Raw genomic sequence first — 27,822 nt, 5'->3', positions numbered from 1 at the left:
CAAAAATCCCTCCTTAATGACGGTCCACAGGACAGTAATAGCACTATAAAGACCAGCAAAACCCCTATTGTGTTGTAACCCAACTTGCAATATCCAAAAACCTATTAATTTCTCCATTCTTACAGAGCCTGCCTTAGTCTCTATGAGGAAACATCCCAAGGGGGAGGATTTCCTAATAAGGAAAGGCACGCATTGCGGAGGGTCTTTCTAGCCCTTGGTAGTTCCAAGCAAGTAACTTCATGGGTGGAGTGGAGGCATGGTAAGGCCCACCTCCTCAGCCAATAGTTTCTTAGATAAATGACCACTAATCTATGGTTGCTCAACCTCTCCAGTTATCCTCCATCTTGCCTGATCCTTTAGTCTAATTCTTGCAGATTCATTTGCTCATAACATATTGGTAGGTGTGGACTTGGAAAGACTAAGATCAGGTTGGGTAGGCCCAATTTTTAGGTTGAAGCTGGTTGTGGTTTTGCTCTTTAGTTATTTCAAAGTGGGATCCCTTAATGGCCCTTCCTAAGCCCGTTTTAAGGCTCTTTGATTCTCCTCCAGCTCAGTTAGGATGACATTTTGCTTCCTTCTCGAAATGTTAATGTTTTTGTGTTCAGGTTTGCTAGGATTGTCTTCGGCCTATTTGTTTGACCCTATACTTTTGGCTAGAGGAGCAGGAGAACTAGAGTTCGAAATTGAAAACACTGCTTTCGTCGGGTCCGTGTTAGGTATTGACTGAGAGCTATCTTTCAAAGCGTCTGCCTCATCCAAATGTTCGTGCTTGATAAGCTTCTCACAATGATGATTGTCAGACCGATTCTTAGGGTCTACTAGCTTCTGAGTCAACTCACCCTCCTCATCCAGCATAGCTTTTTGCTGATTTGCTTCTATAACTCCATTTTCAACTGCTTCTTCTCCATTTCTGTAATCTGTATTGGTAACATTGTAAACGTATCAAAGTAATCACCTTTAGGAATTTCAATTCTCTTCATGTAGTTGCCTTCAGCTACAACAATAAATGCATCTGCTACTACCTTAATCCAAGGGTGATAAAGGTCTCCGCTTGTAAGCTAGTTATTGGCACTTGGCTTATTACATGAGGCCTTCCCATGACCAATGATCCCACAATTGTAGTAGAATTCTGCTTGTCTTTCATATGCAAACTGGATCCAAGTTCCCTCTTTCCCTATTTTTTGAAGGAAACCTGTTGGGATGGGTTTTCTTATATCAAGTTCTACTTGGATCCTCATATATTTCGTCCTTATTAAGTTTGTCCGGGATGAGTTCTCACACTGTAAGACTGCATTGAAGAGATTCCCTATTTTCAGTGCATTATCTCTGGTCATGAATTGAAGTAGTAGACTATAGATTTGTACCCCAAATGAGAAGTTTAAGTCTAAATCATGCAGAGTCTTATCAAGACCCCATTTCCTAAGCAGGAGGTGAGATCCATTGATGGACCAAGGCTTTTTGTTCCACATCCTATTTCTATTAGAGGCCGATTTGAAGGAAAATAGAAAGGCAGTCACATCAAGATTTTCCACACTCACTGAATCCTGGGTGAACCATACACGCTTGATTATCATCTGTACTTGGTTTTTGCTTATGGTCTTATCTGAAAGGATTTTCCCTGCGAGGACAAATTTTTCCACTTGCTTGGCACTTGCCTTATTTGCGACTAGATGTAGTTCTGGTATCCCCACATCACTTGTTTGGACATTTTCCTCCATTGTGAGAGAAAGAGCAACATTTTAAGCAAATCTCATCTGACCCAGATCACCACTAAGGGCGTGTTTGTTTCACCGGATTGGACAGGATTGTGTTCCAATCTGGTGTTTGGTAGGAGCAAATGAAGAAGCGGATAACTTAACCGCTATAGTAGAATAATCCCCCTAAAGGAGGATTAAGCTGACCCGTCCTTCCCCCTGGGTCAAGTTTCTGTCCGAAACTCATCAAAGGCTTTGTTGGTGTCTCTCGCGTGCCTCTGCCCAGATCAAGCTCATGGTAGTGTTCTTCTTCTTGAATCTGTGAGTTTGCCTTCTTCTTCTTCCTCTTCTCATTGTTTGTTTGCTTCTTCTTCTTCATTTTTCAGTTTATTTCTTTTTTAGGGCTTAGATCTGCCCATATTCCTCTTCTTTGATCTGCCATAGAAAAGACTTTTTCTTCTTCTTCTTCTTCTCTGTTCTCCTTCTTCTTCTTCTTCATCTACATTGTTCTTCTTCTTCTTCTTCGTTCTTCTTCTCCTTCGATCTAGCATTATTTTTTTTTTCCATTTTATTTCTTCTTCTTCTCCTTCGATCTGGCATTGTTTTTTTTTTTTTTTCCATTTTATTTCTTCTTCTTCTTCAATCTGGTAGTACAAATCTGTAGAAAAAAATTTATTCTTTTTCTTCTTCTTCGTTCTTCTTCTCCTTCGATCTGGCATTGTTTTTTTTTTTTTTCATTTTATTTCTTCTTCTTCTTCAATCTAGTAGGACAAATCTGTAGAAAAAAATTTCTTCTTTTTCTTCTTCTTCTTTGTTCTTCTTCTCCTTCAATCTAGCATTTTTTTTTAATTTTTTGCCATTTTATTTCTTCTTCTTCTTCAATTTGGTAGGACAAATCTATAGAAAAAATTTCTTCTTCTTCTTTTTCTTCTTCGTTCTTCTTCTCCTTCAATCTGGCATTGTTTTTTTTTTTTTTTGCCATTTTATTTCTTCTTCTTCTTCAATCTAGTAGGACAAATCTGTAGAAAAAATTTCTTCTTCTTCTTCTTCTTCTTCGTTCTTCTTCTCCTTCAATATGGCATTGTTTTTTTTTTTTTTTGCCATTTTATTTCTTCTTCTTCTTCAATCTGGTAGTACAAATCTAGAGAAAAAATTTCTTCTTCTTCTTCTTCTTCTTCTTCGTTCTCTGTTCTCCTTCGATCTGGCATTGTTTTTTTTTTTTTTTTGCCATTTTATTTCTTCTTCTTCGTCAATCTGCTAATACATATTTGTAGAAAAAAATTTCTCCTTCTTCATTCTTCATCTTTGTCCTTCTTCTTCTCCTTCCATCGGCCATTGTTTTTTTTCTGCAATTTTATTTCTTCTTCCATATGTACAATGCTTAGTGTACAGTCATGTCAAGTTTATACATTTGTTTATGTTGGACTTGTCCTTCTATGCGTAGGCTGTGAATGCTGATTCTGTATTGGAGTTGAGTGAACTTGGAAATCAATTAGCCAACAAAAGCCGTCATCTAAAGTTGAGGTATGCAGTTATCTACCTACAGAAATGATTGTCAATGTATTTCTAACATATTTTTCTTTCTCTTTTTAACATTCATTGATTAGACTGTTATGTTTTTTTTATGTTATTAGTTGACTGCAATTTATCCCTAGAAAATAAGTAGGCTTGGAGTGTACGTTAGTTTCAATCTAGTCTAAAGCTGTTATTTTAGTAGCTGCACAAAATAGTTGTTGACTTGTTGTGGGCCCGAAGCAACTTAAGGACTTAAATGACATAGATGAGTACAAAAGCTTCACATCTTTCATTGGAGAGATTTCTTTTCTTGAAGAATTTCTATTTTTTTCTCCTTTGAATGCATTGCTTTTTAATTTAATATGGAAAATAAAAATAAGTGTAGCTCACATCATGCTAGAGAAACAGAGAAAGATGAGGAACCACTTCATTCTTCACCACCAATATGTGAACTATGTGTATGATAACTTTTGACAAGTCATATTGGCCTTTGAATGAATATATTCAGGGTGAATAAGCATTGAGAAGTTATGATCATGATTTATACACCGTTAGATCAATTCATTTACTGGTCAAAATGCTATTTGTAAAAAATATTTCTTGAATAGCTTAGTACATAAGACTCGGTCCTTAATCTCACCATGAGATTCTTTAAAAAGTGCTAAATAAACAAAGTTAAAATCAAAAGTGGGACTGCAACTAATAAGAGGAAAAGAAATAGTGAACAAAATAGCTTAGGGCTAATTAATTATTGGATAGTTCTGCTATAATAACAATGATTATGATTTTAAATACTGTATGTGTGAAAGTTTAAGGGAAAAATTGGCAGAAGAGCACTATGATGTGCAATTTCCTTTCTTAATTTATTTGAATTTCTCTTTACTGTGGACATTACACGGTTTTCAAATTCAACATCCCTTTGCAGTGACCGGGTGATAAGGCTTTATAAATCTTCGTTGACCATCTGTTGACCACCTTATCGCAAAAACTATGGATATATCTAACTAGACTTCTAAATATTATTATTAGAAGAGATCATATAATATATTTTTTTTCTTTTCCTAATCTAGGCTTCTAGATAAACATGGTTTATTTAGATTTTGTTCCCTAAAGAATTGTTTGTTTAAGGGTACGTATATGACAAAGAAGAGATTATATTTCTTGGCAATTTACTTTTTGTTAGGCTTTGGTTTTCTATGGGTTCAACGTTTCGTAATCCTCATGAACCAAGGCTTGATTATATTTCTTGGCAATTTATTTTTTGTTAGGCTTTGGTTTTGTATAGGTTCAACGTTTCATAATCCTCATGAACCAAGACTTTCTGCTAAAGTACTTGCCACACCTTTAGATTCCAAGAATAAGGAAATGTTTCCCACAAATCAAAATCCATATATATATATATATATACACATTTTTAAGATATTAATAATATTTAGTTTTTCTATGTTTGACCAGATCAGACTGAGTTTTTTCTAGTTTTGAATTTCCAATTAGAAATGGGCTAGCAAGATGTCCTTGCATTGGAAAAATCTTACATATAGATAGTGACAGTTACTATCGTTAAATAACATGGTCACCCACCTTGTATACTTCATGTATGTGGATGACTTATATATATACGAAGAAGGTGACAATTACTCTGTTAGCTCTGTTTCTGATGGATATTTGTACAATGCTTGTAAAACCTAAACAAATAAAAAAGAGGCATCCAAGTTTAGTTCTTGTTGATACGTGTACTTCATACCTCTGCTGCTCTTTACTTGCATTTTCAATTAGGGAAAACAAATTTACATGTTATTGGTAGGGGTTATCGATGATTTAAATTTCCTTGGTTTTTTGGTTTACATATTTTGTCAAATGCAATCAAAATTCATCATCTAAAATGAAAAATAAATAAATAAATAAATAAATAAGTAATACAAATGAATGAAGAAACATTTCAGCATGTGAATATTAAGTCAAACCAAATATATTCAGATTTTTGGCATCTCATCACTTAGACCACCATGTCCTAGACAGCCCAAACAAAGTAAACCCAATATAGAATTTTATCATTCTCCCCCTGACACGTAATTGAGTGGTTTTATAAATTATATAACACTTGGCATTGAATTGGGGATTTTTTTTTTAGCCACAAATTAAAAAAAATTTATTAGTTCTTTGATTAATGTTCATCTATCATTTTGATTAATGTAATATATTTATTTGAATATTTAGTCGTAATCGGGATTATTACTTTTACTATACTTATTAGAAGTCTTACTAATTTTCATCCAAGATATATTTTTGTAAATTATAATTTTTTTGTACATTAAAATGTTATGTTTGTTTTTGTTTTTATTTTTTTTATTTTTTGTAGTGAATATGGATCGAAGAAAATTAGCTGCATTGTTGATGCTTCCAAATGATAAGGCATTAGAATATTTTTGTACATGCTTTATAGTTGTCGGGTTTATGTACATGTATGTAGCAATGCGAGTGAGAAATGATAGAGGTGTTAGGAATCAAATAAATAGGACTGCAGAGTTGCGTTTGTCTTTTGTAACTAATTTGTTGGACAATGATGTTAACTGTATTAGTCAACTTAGGATGGATATGAGAACATTTGGTATTTTATGTCAGTTATTACGGCAGGATGGATATGTTAAAAGAGATGATACTGTTACATTGGAAGAGCAAGTGTGCATATTTTTGCATATAATTGCTCATCATACAAAGAACCATATAATTATCACTAGATTCAATAGATTAGGGGAAACATTTGGTAGATATTTCAATTCAGTGTTGAATGGAGTGTCACGTTTACAGGGGACATTGTTGAGGCATCCTGAATCTATGTTAGATAATTGTTCGGATAATAGATGGAAAATATTTAAGGTATGTTGATCAATTAGTTTGGTTACTTTATTTAATTCATAGATATATGTGGCAATATATTATGTAACTAACTTTGCTTGTGACGTAGAATTGTTTGGGAGCATTAGATGGAACTTATATTAAGGTTAATGTACCCAAAATCAATAAGCCGAGATATCGAACTAGGATGGGTGAGATAGCCACAAATGTCTTAGGTGTATGTAACCCAAATATGGAATTTATATTTGTATTACCTGGTTGGGAATGTTCTGCTTCAGACTCAAGAGTACTTCGAGATGCATTAAGTAGGCCAAATGGATTAAAAGTACCACCGGTAAGATCAATCCTAAAAGTTTATATTGTAGTGGACTAACATTACGTTATCTAATAGGAGCCATTTTTCTGTGTTAGGTTATTATTATTTAGTGGATGTTGGTTACACTAATGGTGAAGGATTTCTTGCACTATATAGGGAAACAAGATATCACCTTTCCGAATGGAGAGATGGTTGTGCACCTATAAATCATGAAGAGTATTTCAATATGAAGCATGCATCTGCTAGAAATATCATAGAAAGATGTTTTGGGGTTCTAAAAATGCGATGGGCAATTTTAAGAAGTCCATCGTTCTATCCAATTTCAACCCAAATTAAGATAATTACTGCATGTTGTTTGATACATAATCTTATTAGGAGAGAAATGGCACTTGATCCTGGAGAAGCTGAGTTTGATATAAGGAACGATACTGACATAAGTGGGGAGGAAGATATTATAGGATCAATTGGTTCTTTGGATCAATGGACTAATTGGAGAAATGAGTTAGCTAGGCATATGTTTGATGAGTGGAGAAGTCGTCGTGGTTAATAGTTGATTGTTATAATTTATATAATTTTGTAACTGTTTAATTTTATGGTGTTTGTTACATCTTTTGTATGAAGACTAAATTATATTAAATATAACATATGAGATTTTTGTTACTTGTTATTAAATTTATATTTGTTATGGTATTATTGGAATCATGGAATTTTTACATAAATAGCAATGGAAGCTGGAGGTAGCAGTAACGATAATAGGGGTGGTGACTCTAAGCGTACATGGACTCAACGTGAGGAAGAAGCTTTGCTGATTATCTTAGATGAAGCTGTAGCTAGTGGGCAATGTTGTGATACAGGGTCATTTAAGCCTGGCACACTTACTATGATTGAGAGGCGACTATCTGATCAGTGTCCTAATTCGAGATTGCGAGCCAATCCACATATTGAGTCGAAGATGAGAAAGTGGAAGAAGCAATATGGTATAATATATGACATGCTGAACAAAAGTGGATTTGGATGGAATGACTCTCTTAAATGTGTGGAGGTTGACAGTGAAGAAGTTTGGCAAGCATATGTACAGGTTTTGAATATTATTTGAAAATATATGTTAATTTCAATTTTAGTTTGTTATCTAGCATTTATTTTCTTCTTAGCTAAACGTTGGCTTTTTGTATTTTAGAGTGCCCCAAGTGCAAAAGGTTAGAGAGGAAAAACTTTTCCTATTTATGAGAAGCTTGCTAATATTTTTGGGAAGGATCGGGCAACCGGACATGGAGCACAAACTCCAATTGATATGATAAATGAAATAAATCTAGACTCTGCAAATGAACCAATTGATGATGTCGATTCTCCAATGTCTGTGAATCGAGGAGGTAGTGAACCATCTACACAAGTCCAAGCAAGAGTTAAACGAAAATCTAGATTGAAGGACGATGACATTGTAGCCGGGTTAGGCAATGCAGTAGAGAAATTATTTGATAAATTGGCTGCAAAGTTGGAAAAATCCGAGGCTTATTATCCACAATATTTAGCTATGGAGCTTGACGGGTTAGGATTTGAGGCCAGTGACAACCTCAAAATCTCTAAGGCAATGAGATCGGATCCATTGAATATAAAGGTTTTTAAGGTTATTAAAACGGATGTGGGGAAGATTGCATTTGCTCGTGACTTTTTGGATAACTAATTTAGTAAAATAGTGGACTACCTATTTCTGTTTATGTATGGGAGGATGGTAATTATGAACAATTAGGTTTGAAACTTATGAACTTGTTGTATGGTAGTTGATGTTTGTTTCTAAATTTGCATGTAAGGATAATTTTATGATTATGTGTTATGTTTTAGAATATTCATATGCGCGTGATTGAGTTGATTTATTGTTTTTTTAATTGTATTATTATATTATATTATAATATATTCTTATATGCATGAATATTAAATGGCAAAGAGAAGAGTTTATGTTGTGTTTAAAGGTAGAGAACCAGGGATATATAATTCTTGGCCTGAATGTCATCAACAAGTGCAAGGATTTAGAGATAATTTATATCAAGCATATAATACAACCCAAGAAGCTAAAATTGCATATGTTGAGTATGTAGAACAACTGATGCGGAATCGTAATGACGCAAATCTAATACAAAATACCACCGCACATACACATGCTCAATTAAACAATGAATGGCGTAATGGTTTTATAGTAGATTTTTTATTTGGATTGCTATCAACAAGTGTATTTACTTATTTGTTTTATAAGTAGATTATCCTTATAAAATCCAATATATTTATATTTATGTAGTACTTGTTATTTGAATTGCTACATGTGAAATCTATATACATGTATGTATAAATTGGATATGGATATTCTTATATTATCAACAAGTTCTTAATTACATATACTGTTAATCATTTCTTTATTTGTGAATAATTGCTATTTATGATTTACCATACTAAAATTTTATTTTAAGTGGTTTTGGAAACAATATATTCATGTAATTTATGGGTTGAAAAAATATTCAATTGTCTTATGCAAACCATTAAAATATATTTATTTTTAATTAATTGTTATTATGGCATACTATGTTTTAAGTTAATTTTAAGCTATTTCTAAAGTTATATATTAATATTATTTGTGGGTGTATACAACAAATTTTACATATTTTGCATGTATATATAAATATATAAATATATAAATGTACAACCTTAATTAGATGTAATAATTTTTTTTTTCATATAAATTTAACTTTTAAAATTTTTATTCTTTTTAAATTAAAAATATAATTACAAAATAGTCCTATCCAGTCCGATTTGGCACCAATCATGGTACAATTAGTCCATCATTTAGTCTGAAACTATGCCAAACATAGTACTGCACTAATTATCCTGTCCGATCCTATCCAATCCTGTCCAATCCTGTCCGATCCGGACTTATCCGGCATACAAAATGCCCCCTAAAAGTGTAGAACGGTATACACAGATACCCAACTCCTTGAATCTTCAGCGCGAACTTTCCCGACGAAGTCAAGAGGGAAGAAATATCAGCAATGGTATAATGACCCACTCACTCACACACAGATTTCATAGTGTATCATAAGTCCTTATCGTGTATTTACTATATTAAAAACTTATATATATAGATATATATATATATATATATATTCTGATTAGATAATAACTTTATATTTATATATATTTTATTAAAAAATAAATATTGTTAATTTTTTATGTTAAACTTTTTCTTAATTCATATGATATCACATAGCAGGCTCAACTTAATATATATATATATATATATATATATATATATATATGTGAATAATAACATACCAAAAAAAAAAAGTGAATAATATAATAATTAAATGAGTAATATTAAAAAAATCAATTTACATAGTTTGAATAATTAATGTAATTATTTTTAAAAAATTAATTTTCTTTATTTTAGATACTATAATAATTTAAGAAAATTATATTTATAGTAATAATTATTATTAATTTTATCAATACAAAAAATATATATATATATATATATATATATTTACAAGAATTTCAAATACAATATAATGCTGCACTAAATGGCCATACCAAACGTTGTACAATATTTTAATACGATATAGTTTAGCAGACTATGCCACTACAACATAATTTATACATATGACACGGTCCCCCATGTCAAACGCGGCTCAAAGGGCATATGGTCATCTTAATGTGTAGGCTTAGTTTAGAGGATAACAAAACTGATATTCCAAAAACATTATGTCTAAAATCATTTTTCAAGAATAATTAAAAATTAAAAATATTAAGTATTGGCATTTAATTACCTCCAAAAATATTTTTTAAAAAAAAGATAAAATATTTATAAATATTTACAACAAATAAAATAATATTGTTTTATCAAAGAAGAAACTAAAACCAAGAGAGCTGCCAAGACTTCCCAACCATCTTGATAACCCCTCCAAACAAAAATCCAGAACTAGCCAAAAATAACTAGTACTAAAAAATATTTAGAAAATATGATATTTTTAAAAATTACATTTGTTTATAAAAATCTTAATAAATAATTAAGAAACATGAAACATATCCCTTTTCCAAACAAGAAACAAAATAATAATAATAATAATAATAATAATAATAAATAAATAAGAAATTGTAACATAAAAACATTATATAGCTGCTTGAACATTTAAAATGTTATAAGATACATATCAATAAAATATCACAAACAAAATATAAATATATAAAGTTTTCATTTTTTTTTTCTCTTATTATCCAATTTCATTTTATTTTATTTTTTTTTAAAAAAAAATCACTTGAAACACCGAAAAGATGGATGGAAATTTTTTTTAATTTTCATATTGTTTTATTTTGTTATATAACGTTTGTCCAATATTAATAGCATTGGAAAATTTTTTCTCTTCTTTCAGTAAATATTACAGAACGATTTGCCTTGTATTCAATTTTCCAAAAGCACAAACAAAAACTGGAAACGAATGAAATTTTCCAGACTTCGACCATGTACTCGAACTGTTTCTTTGTTCTTTGAAAACAACAAAAAAATAGTTCCACGTTACACGGCCAAACAGGGCCTTGATTTTGGTACTAAAAAATAGTTCCAATTTATTGAAATGTATGTATATGGCGAAACATGGTCAACATAATCCCCAATTATTATAACACATTTTTCTCAATCTGATGGACAAACAGAAGAAGAAGAGGCAAAGAAACATTATATTGCCATTGCACAAACATATACCGAGTTTTTTAACCGGAAAATTGGCTGTTAGATCCAAAAGCAGATGTATGTACAGTGGCTTTGCAGACTTTCAAAGGGGAAGCTGGCTTGGTTACCTCCTCAAGTCTTGGAACTGGAAGGGGTGCCTATAGATCTTGATCCCGAGGAAATAAATTGCATTGCGCATAATGTGCCATTAATTGGTCCACAAGCACCAGGGCTACCATTGCTTCTACCATCGGTACCGCTGCACCAACCAAACCAAACACAGTTTAGCACTATCTTTTGAACAACAACCAATTACTGCTTTTTTCCTTTTTTCATTTTTTTTTTTTCCATTGATCAATATGATGTTGTGGATGGTAAATCGCATATGTGAGAAATTACTATGAGAGGCTTAGATAATGAATGAAAATTTTATGTACTGTTCCAGAGATTTACCTCGTGGGACAACGCATGGATCATGGCGACCCCTGGCTTTTAGTTCTATCTCCTGTTTATCTCTAGTGACTGTATGCTGCTGCTTCTGCATGAAGATCAGAAAATTACCATAAGAAATCCATACCATTGAGGCTAAAATATAAAATGTAAATACTTGCCACAGACTGCAATAGAAAATTAAAACTAAGTACATGTCTAATATTGACAAAGTTATGATTGCAGTAAAAAAAAGGGACAAATAGCACGAAGATATCAATCAAGTGCAATGCCTACGGTTAGGAATATTTTTTATGGAAAATTTTGAACTACTACCAGCATATATAGCAGTAATTCAACCAGATGGTAATAACAAACATAAACAAGAAGGAACCACTGGGAACTTTACATAATTTCTCACAATTAGATAATTACAGTCTCTCATGTAGAGCGTGCAATGCAAAAACTAAAGGCTAAGCATATTATTTGTAAAAGGGATAAAGCAATGCAAGACTTACACCAATTGTTGCTGTTGGCTTGAAAGCAATTCTCATGTTTATTGTTTCTCCATTGGATATTCCTCCCTACTAGTCATCATACATATTTCAGTGCTCCACACATTTTTCAACAAAAGACATGTCAGAAATTTACTGTATACCTAACAACTACATGAGTTCAGAACAGTACCTGTATCCCGCCTGAGCGATTTGTTCTTGTCCTGATACTTTTATTATCATCAACATAGAACTCATCATTGTGTTCACTCCCAGTCATAAAGGTACCTGCAGAGATTGACAAGAGTTTGAACTCACTCAAAATACAATGCAGGAAGAATATTTATGCAGGTAATAACATTCAAATAATCATTATCAACTAACTAGTCCAATTTAAGAACTTTTTAAGTGCAAATCTGATCCAAAGCAACAATAAATAAATAAATCTCAACCTGCAAACCCACTGCCAATTTCAAAACCCTTTGTTGCAGGTATTGACATGAGAGCTTTACACAATTCAGCATCGAGTTTGTCAAAGACTGGCGAACCAAGACCCTAACATTAAAAACAAATATTTTAATACTCCAGGAAGTCTAACAAAATACCTATACGAAATTTAGTAACATAAAAAAATATTTACAAACAAAATATTTACAAACATGCAACTGCATTAATCTACTGGACATGCAATGGTGATGTGATGACAAAATGGCATTTATTCATGCACACAAGCTTGGAGATAGAGAAAGTTCTTACACGTGGACAGTTCCTCACAATGCATGTGAGGACACCACCAACTGAATCCCCTCTCACCCGGATTTTATCAATGGCATCAATCATCTTCTCTGCATAGTCAGGATAGGGGCATCGAACAATATTACTCTCTATCTGGCAATGTTTCAAAAAATAATTAGACTATTGACCACTCAGAATCTATTACAAATATGTGTCACTAATAAAAGACAGAGGAGCATTCAAATAATATGCACATTCCAATAATTAGTCCAAAAACTTATCAAGCAATAAATAAAAAATAAAAAATAAAAAAAGTCACTCATAAAGCATGATTATATCCAAGTACATAAATAAACATAGTATTGAAACCATATTCTAATTTGAGATATTAACAGATCATTATCAATATATGATAATAAAAAAATTTTGTTCGCATAAGCTTCTAAAAAAGAATCTCTACCTCTGCTCATGAAGACAAAATAATTAAACCTGAGATGATTCTGAAGCCTTTCATACAGAACCTAATTTTTCAAATTTTTGGTGCTAGGACTAGAAAATAAGCATAGCTTAAAACTTGATTATACCATTTTGTGCAGTATTCTTAAAGGCACGGCTTTGCAGAGACCATGGTAAAGTTAAAATGCAGTATAAGTCTAAAAGAGTAATGAATGGCAACTCCTTTCTTGCAAAACTGACTAATATATCATGGAGGAGCGTCACATAAACAAGATTAGTAATAGCGTCCTCAAGCATCTCATGAAATGGTATTGTATGTGACTATTTGAAAAAGAATCTAACAAAGATCCTGCATTATATTAACAGCTTGTGTCAATAATACCATCATATATTTACCAAATAATATTCAAGAACCAATCATAAAAATCCATATAAGATTCAAGTGAGAACTTTCTGAACAATGAATACCGGTACATTTGGGAACTAATTATTGTAAAGATCTCCAATAAATTACTAGACAAACAAAGAAAGATCCCACATTCTATAATACCAAGCAATGCCTAAAAATTGAAAGATAGAAAAAGAAAATGAAGTTAAAAAGCAGCTTGTATGAGGAAGTTACCTGCTTTTAGATTATCAAATTATACATAATTGTCATTTCTACTACGAAAGGAGGTACTACGAAAATATTTAAGTTGATATTCATAATGGTACCTGATCAAGTGTCAGAGTATCATGATCAACCACGTCCTGAGGAAGCACAACCTTGTGCACTTGTGAAACATAAGCAAGAACCTTAAAATTTGATAGAGTGACAGTGGTTCAGAATTCTTGAAATACACATAGCTACAAGTATACAAAGTACATAGCATATATTTGCAATTGCATTTCTACCATTAACATAATTAGAGTTAAAATAGGTAAATGGCTGTGAAGATTCCCTTTGGAAGATAATTCTCTTTCATGCAAGGTAATCATAAGTATCATGGTCTTCACTAAAATGGTTTGGATTCTATATCAGCTGCTAAAGGAGCCTTCGGAAGCCCTTGGAAATTTACTTTTCCCTTCTTAGAATCTGTACCAATTGGTGTTGGGAAATGAGATTCTCTTCTATTTTGGGAAAATGAGTGGTGGGGAAACCAACCATTTCTGTTAAAATTTGATAAAGAGTGACAGAGATTAAGAATTCTTGAAGTACACATAGCTACAACCATACAAAATACAGAGCATATATTTGCAGTTGAATTTCTACCATTAACATACTTAAAGTTAAAATAGATAAAAGGCTGTGAAAATTCCCTTTAGAAAACAATTAACTTTCATGCAAGGAAGTCTTAAGTATTCATGGTCTTCACAAAATGGTTTGGATTCCATATTAGCTGCTAACGGAACCTTCAGAAGCCATTGGATTTTATTTATTTATTTATTTTTTTGCTCTCTTTTTAAAATCTGCACAAATTGGTGTTGGGTAGATGAGATTCTCTACTATTTTGGGAAAATGAGCGGTGGGGCAACCAACCTTTTCTGTTAACGTTTCCTCATTTTTATTGATTATTAAGAGAAAAAATTCATTTATCTGTACTTACGTGTCTTCAATTAGCCAAAATTCCTCAATTTCTCGGAATTCCAAATGATAGAGAAGTTATTTGTTTGTGATCTTCATTAAGTCTTCTTGAAGGGTGAGTACCAATCCAAATAAATGATAGGAGAGTCTGGACATTAGTTTTTGAGCCTTCTCACATAAATTGGAAAGCATGTGTACCAAATAAGGTTTAAATGTTTGTTTGGCTTGTGCATGGCAAGCTTAATGATAGCAACATGTTACACGAAAGAAGAATTTTAGCTTGTTTGTCTCCAACTTGGTGTACAATTGGTCGTAAAAACAGTGAAACCATCAACCATTTATCCCTTCATTCCAAAATGGCTGCTAAATTGTGCTCTTGGTTGGTGGAAGAAGCAGGGTTTGCTTAGGTAATCCTCCAATTTTGTTCATACTTACTGATTAATAAATCTAATGCCTTTGATTGCGGCAAAAAAGGGAAAATTTTTTGGAATGGTGCCATGATGGCTTTGTTTTTGTAATTATGGTAAGGAAAAGAAACTGATAGGATTTTTGAAGATAAAAGTCAAAGTGCAAGAATTTTATAGAAGTTTATAAAGTTTTGTGGCTTCCTTATGGCATCTTCTTTAAAAGGGATATTCCCAATTTCTTTAATCTTGTTGAATTGGAAGGATGTGTACTTAATCATTTTACTTTCCTTGAGCATTTCTCATCCTTTTTAATAATCTCTCTCTCTCTCTCTCTCTCTCTCTCTCTCTCTATATTCTTAACAAAGAAAAGTTTCTATCAAACAAAATTAACTAAAGATAAATTAGGCAAATTTGGACATAATTATAAAACTTTTTTATAAATAAGCCAAAAGAAACAAACGACTTTTGGGTAATCTGTACTTTTATTAATAAGTAAAGTTTCGATCGAACAAAATTAATTACAACAGGCACATTAACACAGAGAATTATATAACTCTTTAATTATCAAATTAGCCAAAAGAAACAGAGGATTTCAAAGTCCAACTTGGTCAGCATGAGCAACATGTAAATTGTAAAAAAAAGGGGAATCAACTACCATGTATAGACAATCATTCAATGACTAAACTTACTAGGGTCTTTCGGGCATTATATTGTAATAATTAAGCTTAGCATGCAGTGAACTATGCAGAGAGCAAGACATAAACACCTGATAAGGTAAACTATATGCACCTCAACAAAAATGTGCCTGCAAACCAACAACCAGATCCGGCAGAGTGGATAAACATACCTCAGTTCCGGAAAAGTCCATGAGGATTTTCTTAGCAACTGCTCCAGCAGCAACTCTTCCAATGGTTTCTCTAGCTGAAGATCTGCCCCCACCCTTCAATTATATATTAGGTTTAGGTATATCCAATAAACTTTAATATGCCAGTTAACAATTATATTATTACTGCAAAAGATATTACCGCCACTGCTCTGAAACCATACTTCATGTCATAAGTTGCATCTGCATGTGACGGCCTATAAGCTTGAGACATTTCTTTGTAGTCCTAAAAAATCCAAGAATTTATAAAATGGAAAAATCCTCTAGTTATCATTAAACAATTTCAGTTCAATGAGAACACACTCTTATATACATGTAAGCGTCTCACTAACTATACATGTGATAACTAGTTAAAATCATCTTGTTCTACAATGAATCAATAACTCACATAGGAACAAGAAGAATTAACCATTCAATTTATTTCAAAGCCTTTAGTTCCGTGTACTAAAGTTGAACTCGTTTCACCCATAACAGAGCACTTGGGTATCCCAAAGGAGAACTATTGTCTTGACTCTTCACATGCAAAGACAAAGATCGATGTTTTCTTTTTCCTCTTTTTTTTTTATTTTTATTTTTTTATTTTAAATCATTATATACAATGAGACTAGAAAAGCATTAATTTAAAATTATATAAGAACAATACAATGAGAAAATGATTAGGGATCCATATGAAACACTACAAAATAAGGAAGGCAAACTTCCTCTCAGCCAGGAAAAACAAAAGCAAAAACGGAAACTTTTGTTGTGCTCTATAGTTTGAGGGGTCCTGTATATAAGAGTCGTCCACCCAAAACTCTGCGGCCTAGTAAACTTAAGATTAGCCTATTTAAAGTAATCCTTATATAATTTACAGCCACATAATTGATTAAAATTCCACAAAAATAAAGATCAACCCATTGGCCTACCATACAATTGTTCTCCTTTTCAACAACCGATATATTATATCTCTTCTAGCATTAGATACTTACATGTCCTCTTTGATCAGTATTGGGTACAAATACAAGGATTGGTGTTCCTGTAGTCATTCCTGAAGGTAATAGAGTATTGTGAACATGAGTAATCAAATATTATCTAGCAAAGACTATTTAGCTGAAAAAAAGGCAACAAAAGAAATTAATAATAGAAAAAAAAAAAATGAAAGAACAAATTCATGCAGATTTAAACCTTCGTAAACCCCAGAGAGTATTTTGCATGTATCAGTCTCCCTCCTTGGGGTGGTAATTCGACTCTGACCGGGCCTCCTAATTAAAATAACACAAAATTGTCAGCTCCTTAACAACTGTTGCATCAAAAGAAAACCAAAACCAAAACTTTCAAGACACGATCCATCAATAACAAGAATTACTACCAAGTTCAACCATACACAGATCCAATATGCAACCCAACTACTTGTTTGATCATGGGGTGAACAATATACTTCTTATGATACGACAGTATGGACAAACTTCCAACCATGCTCAAAGTTTAAAATGAATATGACAAAAATTGAGGTGATCAAAGAATTTCAAACACCTTCTGTCAAGGTCCCCTTGCAAATCAGCTTCTGAAAGGGGGAGCCTGGGAGGCACTCCATCAATTACACAACCAACACCACCACCATGAGATTCACCATAAGTTGTAACACGGAAATGAGTTCCAAAAGTACTCCCAGCTGCCTGTACCTCTGTAGGTCAACAGAAAACATGTCATAGGTATAAGCTCGTACTCACTCAAAACTATCATACAAAATTCTCACTACATCAAACTGACTTGTGCAGTAAAACTTTCTTTTAAACTCATCCTCAATGATCATCAAGTTTGAGAAGCTATTATGGACCAATAGAAAGCACAAGCACTAAAAGTTGAGGATGGACTATTGTGCTGGTTTTCCAGGGTCAACAAAAGTTCAATACAGCATTACTGCACCACTCTATTTTATGAGAAGAATTCACGAGTGTTAATGCATGTTAAACCGTTAATCTTGACATACATTGTCGATTCTATTACCTTTCACTTTAAATTTTGAGGACATTAAAAACTTTACATGGACTTGGATTTACATTATCGATTCTATTACCTTTCACTTTAAATTTTGAGGGCATCAAAAACTTTACATGGGATTGGATGATATCCAAGGGGTCTTATGTTCACTCTTATTTCCGTTAATTTCATCTTCCATAATGTTTCATATTCCATCACAGTTACCGCCTACAGTTACAACTTACCCGGTGAAGTTACAAAAGATATGATTATACATCTTGACACATGAAATTGCTAAAAAACCAGCATTGGCACTCAATGTAAAAGAAAATATTAAGTGCCCAACACGTGGAACGTAACAAGAGAAGTTGTAGTTACAAAGATTTGACCTCAGAGTTTCTCTCTCTCATTTCATGAATCTCTAGCTCTGTTCCCAGGTTAGATTAGTTTTGTTCCCAAATACTAATAAGTGTAGGGTATTATTAGTATCTCATCAACCTCATTCTTGTCACTTCAAATCTACATATACAATGATAGAATTTGATTTACTGTTTCTAGACAACCTACAAGTGAGGGCGTGTTTCAAGCTTTGACATTATTGTCCAGATTGTTTCCTATAAACGTTTAACCCGCCCTCTCATTCTGGAACAAACAGGGAATTAAAAATAAAAATAAAAATAAAAAAGTGTGGAAAATTGCAGGTCGGTAATTATATAGAAAATAGTATGATCCAGCCAAACCAATTTACAGGAGGATAAGCTAACATCTAGCTATAAGGGAGTTTTTGCCATAATGATTTCCAAATTAGCAGTATTGAATAATACGCAAAGGACCAACTAGAGTCTGATTCTTCTCAAACCCTTTTCAATTTTCACTTAGCCTAACAATTCCTTTCGATAAAATTCCCAACAAGCACACGTACCACATGGCATTAAGCTCAACAGCAATTAAAAATTGTAACTTTAACACACAGAATAATAATAATAATAATTAATTAATTAAAAAAACACTCACGGAGGTTCTTTAGAGTTCGTGGGCGGACTGGGAACCGTATTGAGGGTGATCGAAGATCTGAGGGCAGAGAATCCAACCCGGATAATCCAACGGTCGGTGAAGCACCCAGAAACGTCATCCATGAGAGCGACAAAGACGTCATTGAAAGGCCGATATCAAGGGTCCACCAAGCTGCGCTGCATGCTGCCAAAATATTCACCAAATTAATATACCTATAAGATGTCGTATTATGTTATTAGATGTATTACGTTGTTAGATGTGATATTATATCGTTGATTGACAAATAAAATATTATAATCTAAATATGAATGAGTTAACGAGAAAATATATGAGTGGTTTTTTTAGAAATATTTTTTAAAACTTGTTTTTTCATAAATATAAATGAATGGATAAATTTTTAAAAGTGGTAAATGTGGCTTAAAACAAATCAATAAAGATAAAGGATATTACATTTGAATCTTTTAAGGTTTATATTAAATATAATCTAATTTTTCAAAATTTTCAAATTACAACTAGCATTTTTAAAGGGTATGAACAATATTATTAGGGTATAATAATTTTGTAGAACTTATAATGAGTTAATAATATTTTCAAAATTAAAGAGATTAAATTGTATTTAAATCAAATTTGATAGATAAAATCAACCCATCAAGATAATACCATCATCTAATTAAAACATTTTACATGTAGTTTTAGATTTATTATAAATAAATAAAATAAAAACCAGTTTGACTGTTATATAAAAAAGATTGGAAATAAAGATATGAAAGAATATAAATAATATTTATCATTTTAAATAATATTTTTTATTTTATATGCATACCAAAGTAACATTTATAATAACAAAGATTATATGTATATATATAGATTTTTCATAAAAATAGATATCATATTTAATATTTATCAAACACATTTTATCATTTTCATTCTCTTATTTAACTTTTAAATGCATTGTTCAACATGTTCTTAAATTCTTTTAAATTATATACATTTGTCATCGGATAAGCTAATGACACATTTTCTTTGCCACATCATTTAATAAGTCATTTGGTTAATTTTTTGCTATCTACAGCACTATTGATGCTGATAATTATGTTTGCATTTCTAATTTTTATCTTTTAAAATATCACACAACATTTTTATGAGAGTAAAATGTAAAAATTGATAGATAACAAATTAAAAATTTGTTACTAAGCATTTTAACCATGGAATTTTTATTTTATAGACCATAGAAATTTATTTATCCATAAAAATGAATTTAAAAAATATTATGGTTTCAAAAAATAAGAATGAAATTGAAGCTTTTTATAAAATTCTTACTAAAACATACTAATATTTAACATTACAATGTAGTCATTTATAATGTATAGAAAATTATAATTTTACTACTAGCTTATATATATATATATATATAGTTTTTTATTTATTTTTTTATTTTAGAAAATGGATGGAATATATTAAAAAACCAAAGCAAATACATCATCATCCAACAAAGAGGTATAAGCCAAGGATGGCCATCCTCAAGCCAAATTACAACAGATAATTGTTGATGCAAAAAACCAACGATCAAATAGGGGAATGCTTTGGCTTAGAATTTGTGAAACATACTTTAAATTGTTTTCTTAATTTTTGTATTTCTTTTGCTCCTATATGGTGGCTCACGGTTTAGCTAAGCGTAGTTTATTGTCATTATTGTGAGGGTTATTTCATCACTCCCATAGCTTCCTTATTTGAACATGTGGTCCAATTGAAGGTTGGTTTTCTTGTCTCTTAAAGAAACCTCATGCCAAAACTATAAAAACATAGTAATGCATTTCAACTAAGGTAAGATAACAACAATAACCATAATAGCTTTTGGCATCCAAATTCTCATTTCTAACTAGACTGTCGGAGTGTCTTTGGCAAGCATTACATTGATGTTATCAAAGGCCTTCTAATGGTATTTTATATTTTGCAGTCTTTGGCAAGCATTGGATTGATGTTATCAAAGGCCTTCTAATGGTATTTTATATTTTGCAGGGATTACATTGCCATAAGTTCTACAGCCAAGGGGGAGCAAAGTTTGGTGATTAGTTTTGACAAGGCGTCCATTAAATCTCCATAATTATTTTGAATAACTGCACAAATACCTGAGGATGGGGAATTATGTGGAAAACCACCATTTACATTTATTTTGACAATCCCATGAATAGTACAATGCCAAACCAATGTCAAGGGAACCTGCTTCACTGAAGGGGAAGCCGATGCATCAGCATCCTTGAAATCCACAAAAAGTGAAGCAACATTGTTCGAAATTTGAGACACCATCTTAACATACCCACCATACTTAGGAACATTCCTTTAGGACCAAACATTCCAAACTATAATCCCGAATTTGTCCAACACCAAAATAGAGGAGGAGTTAAGAAGTCAACAAAATAATTAAAGTTCACACCTTTTAAAATATTATAATATATATATATATTTTTTCAAACCTCATGCACACAATTGCATCTCCAAACTACGTGTAACATCGTCCATCAATCTACACCGAGGGCACTTAACCAGGCAATATTTATGTGACATCAGATTTGATAAAATGATAATTAATATTTGAATTTAAATACAAAACTCTAAATAAAATATGGCAACTTTTAGCACTTGGCACATGTAAGAATTCCCTATTAGCAATTTCATAGTGAGAGAATTTTTTGTCTTAGAATATATATATATATATATATATATCTATACGCACATAATAATAATAAAAGCAAATGATGCAAAATTGTTATTGATAAAAGAATAAAAATAAATAAGAAACATAAAGGGGTCCATATGATATTAATTATTTAGTACAATAAATTATTTTTAAATTTTAAGACTAGTTATGTCATCTTGTTATGTGAGGCGGGAAAGAAAATATTTTTGCATGCAAGTAAGAATGGGTGCTTTTGAATTGCACCTAACCGTGGGGATATTTTGAAACTAGCTAAACTTGAAGAGATCTACAATATTAACTGATGTGCAAAATTAATTCGTAAGTGCACGAATTGTTTTCAAGTGATAAAGTGGAAAAATAGGATTGTCCTGTCCAAGGGATTAACAATTAAGTACTAAAGATAATTAAATTTTAGTAATATTTGAACTAAAAATTAAGATGGAAATTGAAAATAAATAAACTAAATTAAACAAAAGCAATCAATTAAAATTAGATCAATTTCAAATAAAGAGAGAATAAAATTAATAATTATGAATACTAGGGTATTTAATTTCACCACTAAATATGCCAATTTAATTACTTAAATATGTGAATTTAATTAACTAGTAATTTTGTTAACCATATTTAATCACAAAATTAATCAAAAGTAAAAAAAAAAAAAAAAAAAACACATCAAAACATCTGAAAAACAAGAAAAAAACTAAAAACAACTAAAATAGATAGATAAATAAAAGGTAAAGAAAGAAACTTGGGTTGCCTCCCAAGAGCATTTGTTTAAAGTTATTAGCTTGACTCCTCCTTTTAATTTAATTGGGAACATCCAAGTAGAGGCTACTCTCAAGCACTCTACCTTCATAATATGGCTTTAATCACTGCCCATCCACCTTAAAACTTTCATGTCTCGGCTTGGTGATTTCAATTGCTCCATTTAGAAAAATTTGCACAATCTCATATGGTCCACGCCATCTTGATCTTAATTTATCTGAAAACAATTTAAGTCTAGAGTTATAAAGAAGTACCTTTGTCCAACATGAAAGTTCTGCTTTTTAATCATCTTGTCATGCCATCTCTTTGTCTTTTCTGTATAAATCTTTGCATTCTCAGAAGCATCCATCCTAAATTCTTTAAGTTCATCCAATTGCAAAAGCCTATTCTCACCCGCGGCCTCTTGATCAAAATTGAGAAACTTGGTTGCCTAATATGCTTTATGCTCCAATTCCACGGGAAGATGACATCCTTACTAAAAACCAATTTATAGGGAGAAGTACCAGTGGAGGTTTTCTAGGCCGTCCGGTGTGCCCAAAGTGCAACATCTAGCTTTAAGCTCCAATCCTTTCTTGAAGCATTGACCATCTTCTCCAAAATCCTCTTTATTTCCTTGTTTGAAATTTCTACTTGTCCATTAGTTTGTGGATGGTAAGGAGTAGCAATTTTATGTTTAACACCATATTTAGCAAGCAGGGATTCAAATTGTTTGTTACAAAAATGAGTGCCACTATCACTAATAATTGCTCGGGGTGTACCAACTCTTATAAAAATGTATTTTTTTAAAAATTTCACTATAACCCGTGCATTACTAGTAGGTAGTGCACTAGCTTCAACCCATTTAGAAACATAATCCACAGCAACTAAAGTATATTTATTACCATAAGAAGAAGGAAAAGGACACAGTGAAATCAATACCCCAAACATCAAACAATTCTACCTCAAGGATATTCTTTAAAGGCATCTCATTCTTCCTTGATATGTTTCTAGTTGTTTGGCACCTATCACACCCTTGCACATAAATATTAGTATCTTTAAACATAGAGGGCCAATAAAATTCAGAATTCAAAATTTTTGCTATGGTTTTTCTAGTCCCAAAATGCCTCCCATACTCACTAGAATGATAACTTTTAATAATGGACATTGTTTCTTCTCTAGGAACACACCTCCTAATTACACCATCAGCACACTTCTTAAAAAGATAAGGGTCATCCCAAAAGTGATACTTAATTTCCTTAAGAAACTTATACTTTTCATATGGTTTTTCCAAACTAGGTGGCATAACATTAGTAACCAAATAATTAACAATGTCAGTATATCAAGGTACATCAAACACACCATCAACCCTAAACACTCTCGCATCTGGAAAACTCTCTTCTATGTCTCTTTCTTCTTTTTCAGCACTCAATTCCAACCTAGACAAGTGATCAGCTACTAGGTTTTCTACTCATTTTTTATCCAAAATTTCTAAATCAAACTCTTGAAGTAACAAAACCCATCTAATTAACCTGGGTTTAGACTCTTTCTTACTCATGAGGTACTTAATTGTACTATGATCGGTATAGACAATGGTCTTAGAACCTAAGAAATATGCTCTAAACTTATCAAAAGCAAAGACAATGTCAAGCATCTCTTTCTTAGTAGTAGCATAATTAAGTTAAGCATCATTCAAAGTTCTAGAAGCATAATAAATAACATGCAGTTTTTTATCTTTTCTTTGTCCCAAAACAGCTCCTATTGCATAATCACTAGCATCACATATAATTTCGAAAGGTAGATTCCAATTAGGAGCACACATAATGGGAGCACATATTAATTTTTCTTTCAAAAGATTAAAAGCATACATGCATTCATCATCAAAACAAAAGGAACATCTTTATTCAATAAGTTGCAAAGAGGTTTAGTTATCTTGGAAAATCTTTAATAAATCTCCTATAAAAGCCCACATGTCCAAGAAAAGTCCTAATACCTTTTATTGAAGTCGGTGGAGGCAATTTTTCTATAACTTCTATTTTAGCTTTATCTATCTCAATTCCCCTTTTAGAAACCTTATGACCTAAAACTATGCTCTCTTGAATTATAAAGTGACATTTTTCCTAATTACGCACAAGATTAGTTTCTTTACATCTTAGGAGAACCCCAGACAAATTTTTCAGGCAAGAAGCAAAAAATATCACCAAACACACTAAAATTATCCATAAAAAATTTCAACGATATCTTCTACCATATCTGAAAAAATAGACATCATACACCTTTGAAAAGTCACAGGTGCATTGCACAAACCAAAAGGCATCCTTCTCTAGGCAAATGTTTCATAAGGATAAGTAAAAGTAGTATTTTGTTGATCATCAGGGGCAATAGCTATTTGATTGTAACCACTATAACCATCTAGAAAATAATAATATTCTTTATCAGCTAACCTTTCTAACATTTGATCAATGAATGGCAAAGGAAAGTGGTCTTTTCTAGTGGCCTTATTAAGCATCTTATAATCAATACACACTCTCCACCTAGTAACTAACCTAATAGGAATAAGCTCACTCTCATCATTCTGTTGCATAGTCATCCCACCTTTCTTAGGAACTACTTGAACAGGACTTACCCAATTACTATCTGAAATAGGATAGATAATCCCGGCATTTAAAAGCTTTAAAATCTCACCACGAACCACTTCCTTAAGATTAGGATTAAACTTTCTTTGATGTTCTACAGTCGATTTATGGTCTTCCTTCATAAGTATTTTGTGCATACAAATAGAATGGTTAATACCTTTAATATCAGCTATAGTACAACCTAGTGCACTTTTATTTTCCCTTAAGACTTCTAAAAGTTTGCCTTCTTGGTCCTCACTAAGGGTGAATGAAATTATTACCGGAAGGTTATTATTAAATCCAAGAAAAGCATATTTTAAATGACTAGGTAGTGGCTTTAAATCAATTATAAGTGGGTGCTCCACACTTGGTATCTTTCTAGGTCCACTCTCACCTAAATCCTAAAACTTTCCAACATAATCTACCTCACAGTGGGTGGCTATATCTATGATATTACACTCTTGTTTTTCTTCTTCTCCACATGGTCCAAATAACTCACTCAATTCTAAGGGATCTACATTACTTTCCTTTGCCATATCATTTACCAATTCATCACATGCATCAACGAGAAAGCAAGAAGAAATTTCATCAAGATTAGGAAATTTAACAATATTAGGGATTTGAAAACTTACCTCCTCATTGAGTACTCTAAGGGTTACTTGCCTTTGTTGTACATCAATGAGGGCTTGCCTGGTTGCTAGAAATGGTCTTTCAAGAATGATTGGAATGTTGTCATCTTCCTCCATATCAAGTATCACAAAGTCCATAGGGAATATGAACTTGTTTACTTTTACAAAAACATCCTCCAATATTCCCCTTGGCCTTTTGATGCTTTGATCCGCCATTTGAAGAGTCACAATGGTAAACTTCACATCTCCCACTCCAAGCTTCCTGTAAATGCTATATGGAATCAAATTAATACTAGCACCTAAATCACAAAGAGCCATAAAATTATAATGTCCAATGTTACACGGGATATCAAAGCTTTTCGGATCTTTTAACTTGGGTGGAATCCTATGGTGTAACCTAGCACTACTCTCCTCACTTAAAGCTACTAACTCATAATTCTCCACCTCTTCTTGTTTGACAATATCTTCTTCAAAAACTTAACATAGGAAGGCATTTGTTCTATGGCATCTATGAAAGGGATATTTACATGCAATTGACTAAATACATCAAGAAACTTCTTAAATTGATTATCTAACTTGCCATTCCTAAACCTAGATGGAAAAGGTGGAGGTGGGGTCTTCTTGCAAGCTTGATTCTTCTTCTCATCTTTGTTGTGCTTGTCACTAGGTTTGTTTAGGTAAGGTGCTGGTTTAACTTTCTTTGATCTAATTGGTGATTTCTCGGCCTCTCTTACATGTGGTGGTATGTACTTTGTTGGTGGAGACTTCATGGCATCACTTAAAGCTTCATTTTTTCTCCTATCAGCATCATTATGCTCCACATTTGATTTTGAGTTATCATGTGTGGCCAAGTGTGATGTTGAGTCTATGGGGCTCTCATCATTTTCATCATCAAGAATCACCATCCCTTCGTCACTTTCTTTAGGTCTGGCTACTTGCTTTTTACGTCTTAATGTAATGGTTTGAACCTTCTCCTTTGGGTTCTTCTCCATTTGGCTTGGCAGAGTTCCTTGACTTCTTTGGAATTGAGTTACTAATTGACCTATTTGGTTCTCCAAGCTTTTGATTGCAGCCATTTGGTTGTTGAATATTTGACTATGGTTTGTCAATTATTGCTCAGTTCTCTGCATGAAAGAATTAGTATTATTAGATAACTCTTTCAAGGATTGTTCAAATGAAGAAAATTGAGTTTGAGTTTAAGAAGAATTTTGATTTTGATGTGCAAGTGGTGGCTCTTTGTAGAATGGAGATTGGAATTGTTGTCTTTGAAACCCTCCATTTGGTCCTTGATTAGATCCTTGCTGGTTGCTAGACCATGAAAAATTTCGGTGGTTCCTCCATCCTGGATTATATATGTTAGAATATGGATTGCTTTTTTGCTTTTGGAAGTTCCGTACCAAATTAACATCATCAGAAGCAAAGGGATTTTCAACTTGGCAATCCACACTTTTATGATCATAAGAACCACATAAATCACAAAATAAAAAATTATTAGTAGATTGGATAGAATTCACCCCTATTTGACCAAATTGAGTGTTCAAGGTCTTCATGAATTGGTTTGCAAGTTGAGCCCCTAAGTTGTTAATACCAACCTCTTCCACGGCCTTTACTTGACTTCTTGCAGTTAGTCTCCTCTCACTTAGATATTGGTAGTTATTATGGGCCATCTCTTCAATTAATTCAAATACTTCTGATTGCCTTTTCTTCATTAAAGAACCGCCTGCAGTGCATCTACCAATTGTTTGTTACCATAATCTAAACAATTATAGAAAATTTGCACCTGTATCCATGTTGGAAATCCATGGTGTGGGCATCTTCTTAATAGTTCCTTGAAGCATTCCCATGCATCATACAAAATCTCTTGGTCCCATTGACAAAAATTATTTATATTACTTTTCAATTCGTGGTCTTTGATGGAGGAAAAAATTTGTCTAGGAATTTTGCCTCCATAGCATCCCATGTAGTGACAGTACCAGTAGGTAAAGAATTTAACCACACTTCTGCCTTATCTCTAAGAGACTAAGGAAAAAGTCTTAATCGAAAAGTATCATCAAAAACACCATTTTGTTTAGACATATCACACAATTGAAGAAAACTAAAAATATGCAT

At 32.3% G+C, this 27,822-nt stretch overlaps 1 protein-coding gene and 1 non-coding gene across 2 annotated transcripts; one reads left to right on the top strand and one right to left on the bottom strand.

Annotated features, from left to right (window-relative positions):
- Nucleotides 1-10,937: 10,937 nt before the first annotated feature.
- Nucleotides 10,938-19,229, bottom strand: LOC107413644 (chorismate synthase, chloroplastic). Its single transcript, XM_016021654.3, has 13 exons — nt 19,031-19,229; nt 17,570-17,720; nt 17,222-17,298; nt 17,026-17,084; nt 16,200-16,283; nt 16,022-16,114; nt 13,918-13,998; nt 12,769-12,900; nt 12,465-12,567; nt 12,206-12,300; nt 12,037-12,102; nt 11,543-11,627; nt 10,938-11,348 (listed from the first exon to the last, which is right to left on the bottom strand). The coding sequence occupies exons 1-13, from the start codon at nt 19,170-19,172 to the stop codon at nt 11,248-11,250; spliced, it is 1,269 nt and encodes a 422-aa protein (XP_015877140.2). The 5' UTR covers nt 19,173-19,229; the 3' UTR covers nt 10,938-11,247.
- An 8,280-nt stretch (nt 19,230-27,509) lies between these two features.
- Nucleotides 27,510-27,616, top strand: LOC112491126 (small nucleolar RNA R71). Its single transcript, XR_003055432.2, has one exon. It is a non-coding gene; the product is annotated as a small nucleolar RNA R71 (small nucleolar RNA).
- The last annotated feature ends 206 nt before the right edge of the window (nt 27,617-27,822 follow it).

This window comes from Ziziphus jujuba, chromosome 8, assembly GCF_031755915.1.
Source record: "Ziziphus jujuba cultivar Dongzao chromosome 8, ASM3175591v1".
Lineage (NCBI taxonomy): Eukaryota > Viridiplantae > Streptophyta > Magnoliopsida > Rosales > Rhamnaceae > Ziziphus > Ziziphus jujuba.
Note: the sequence above shows the minus strand (reverse complement) of the source record. Positions and strands in the feature narration are given on the sequence as shown.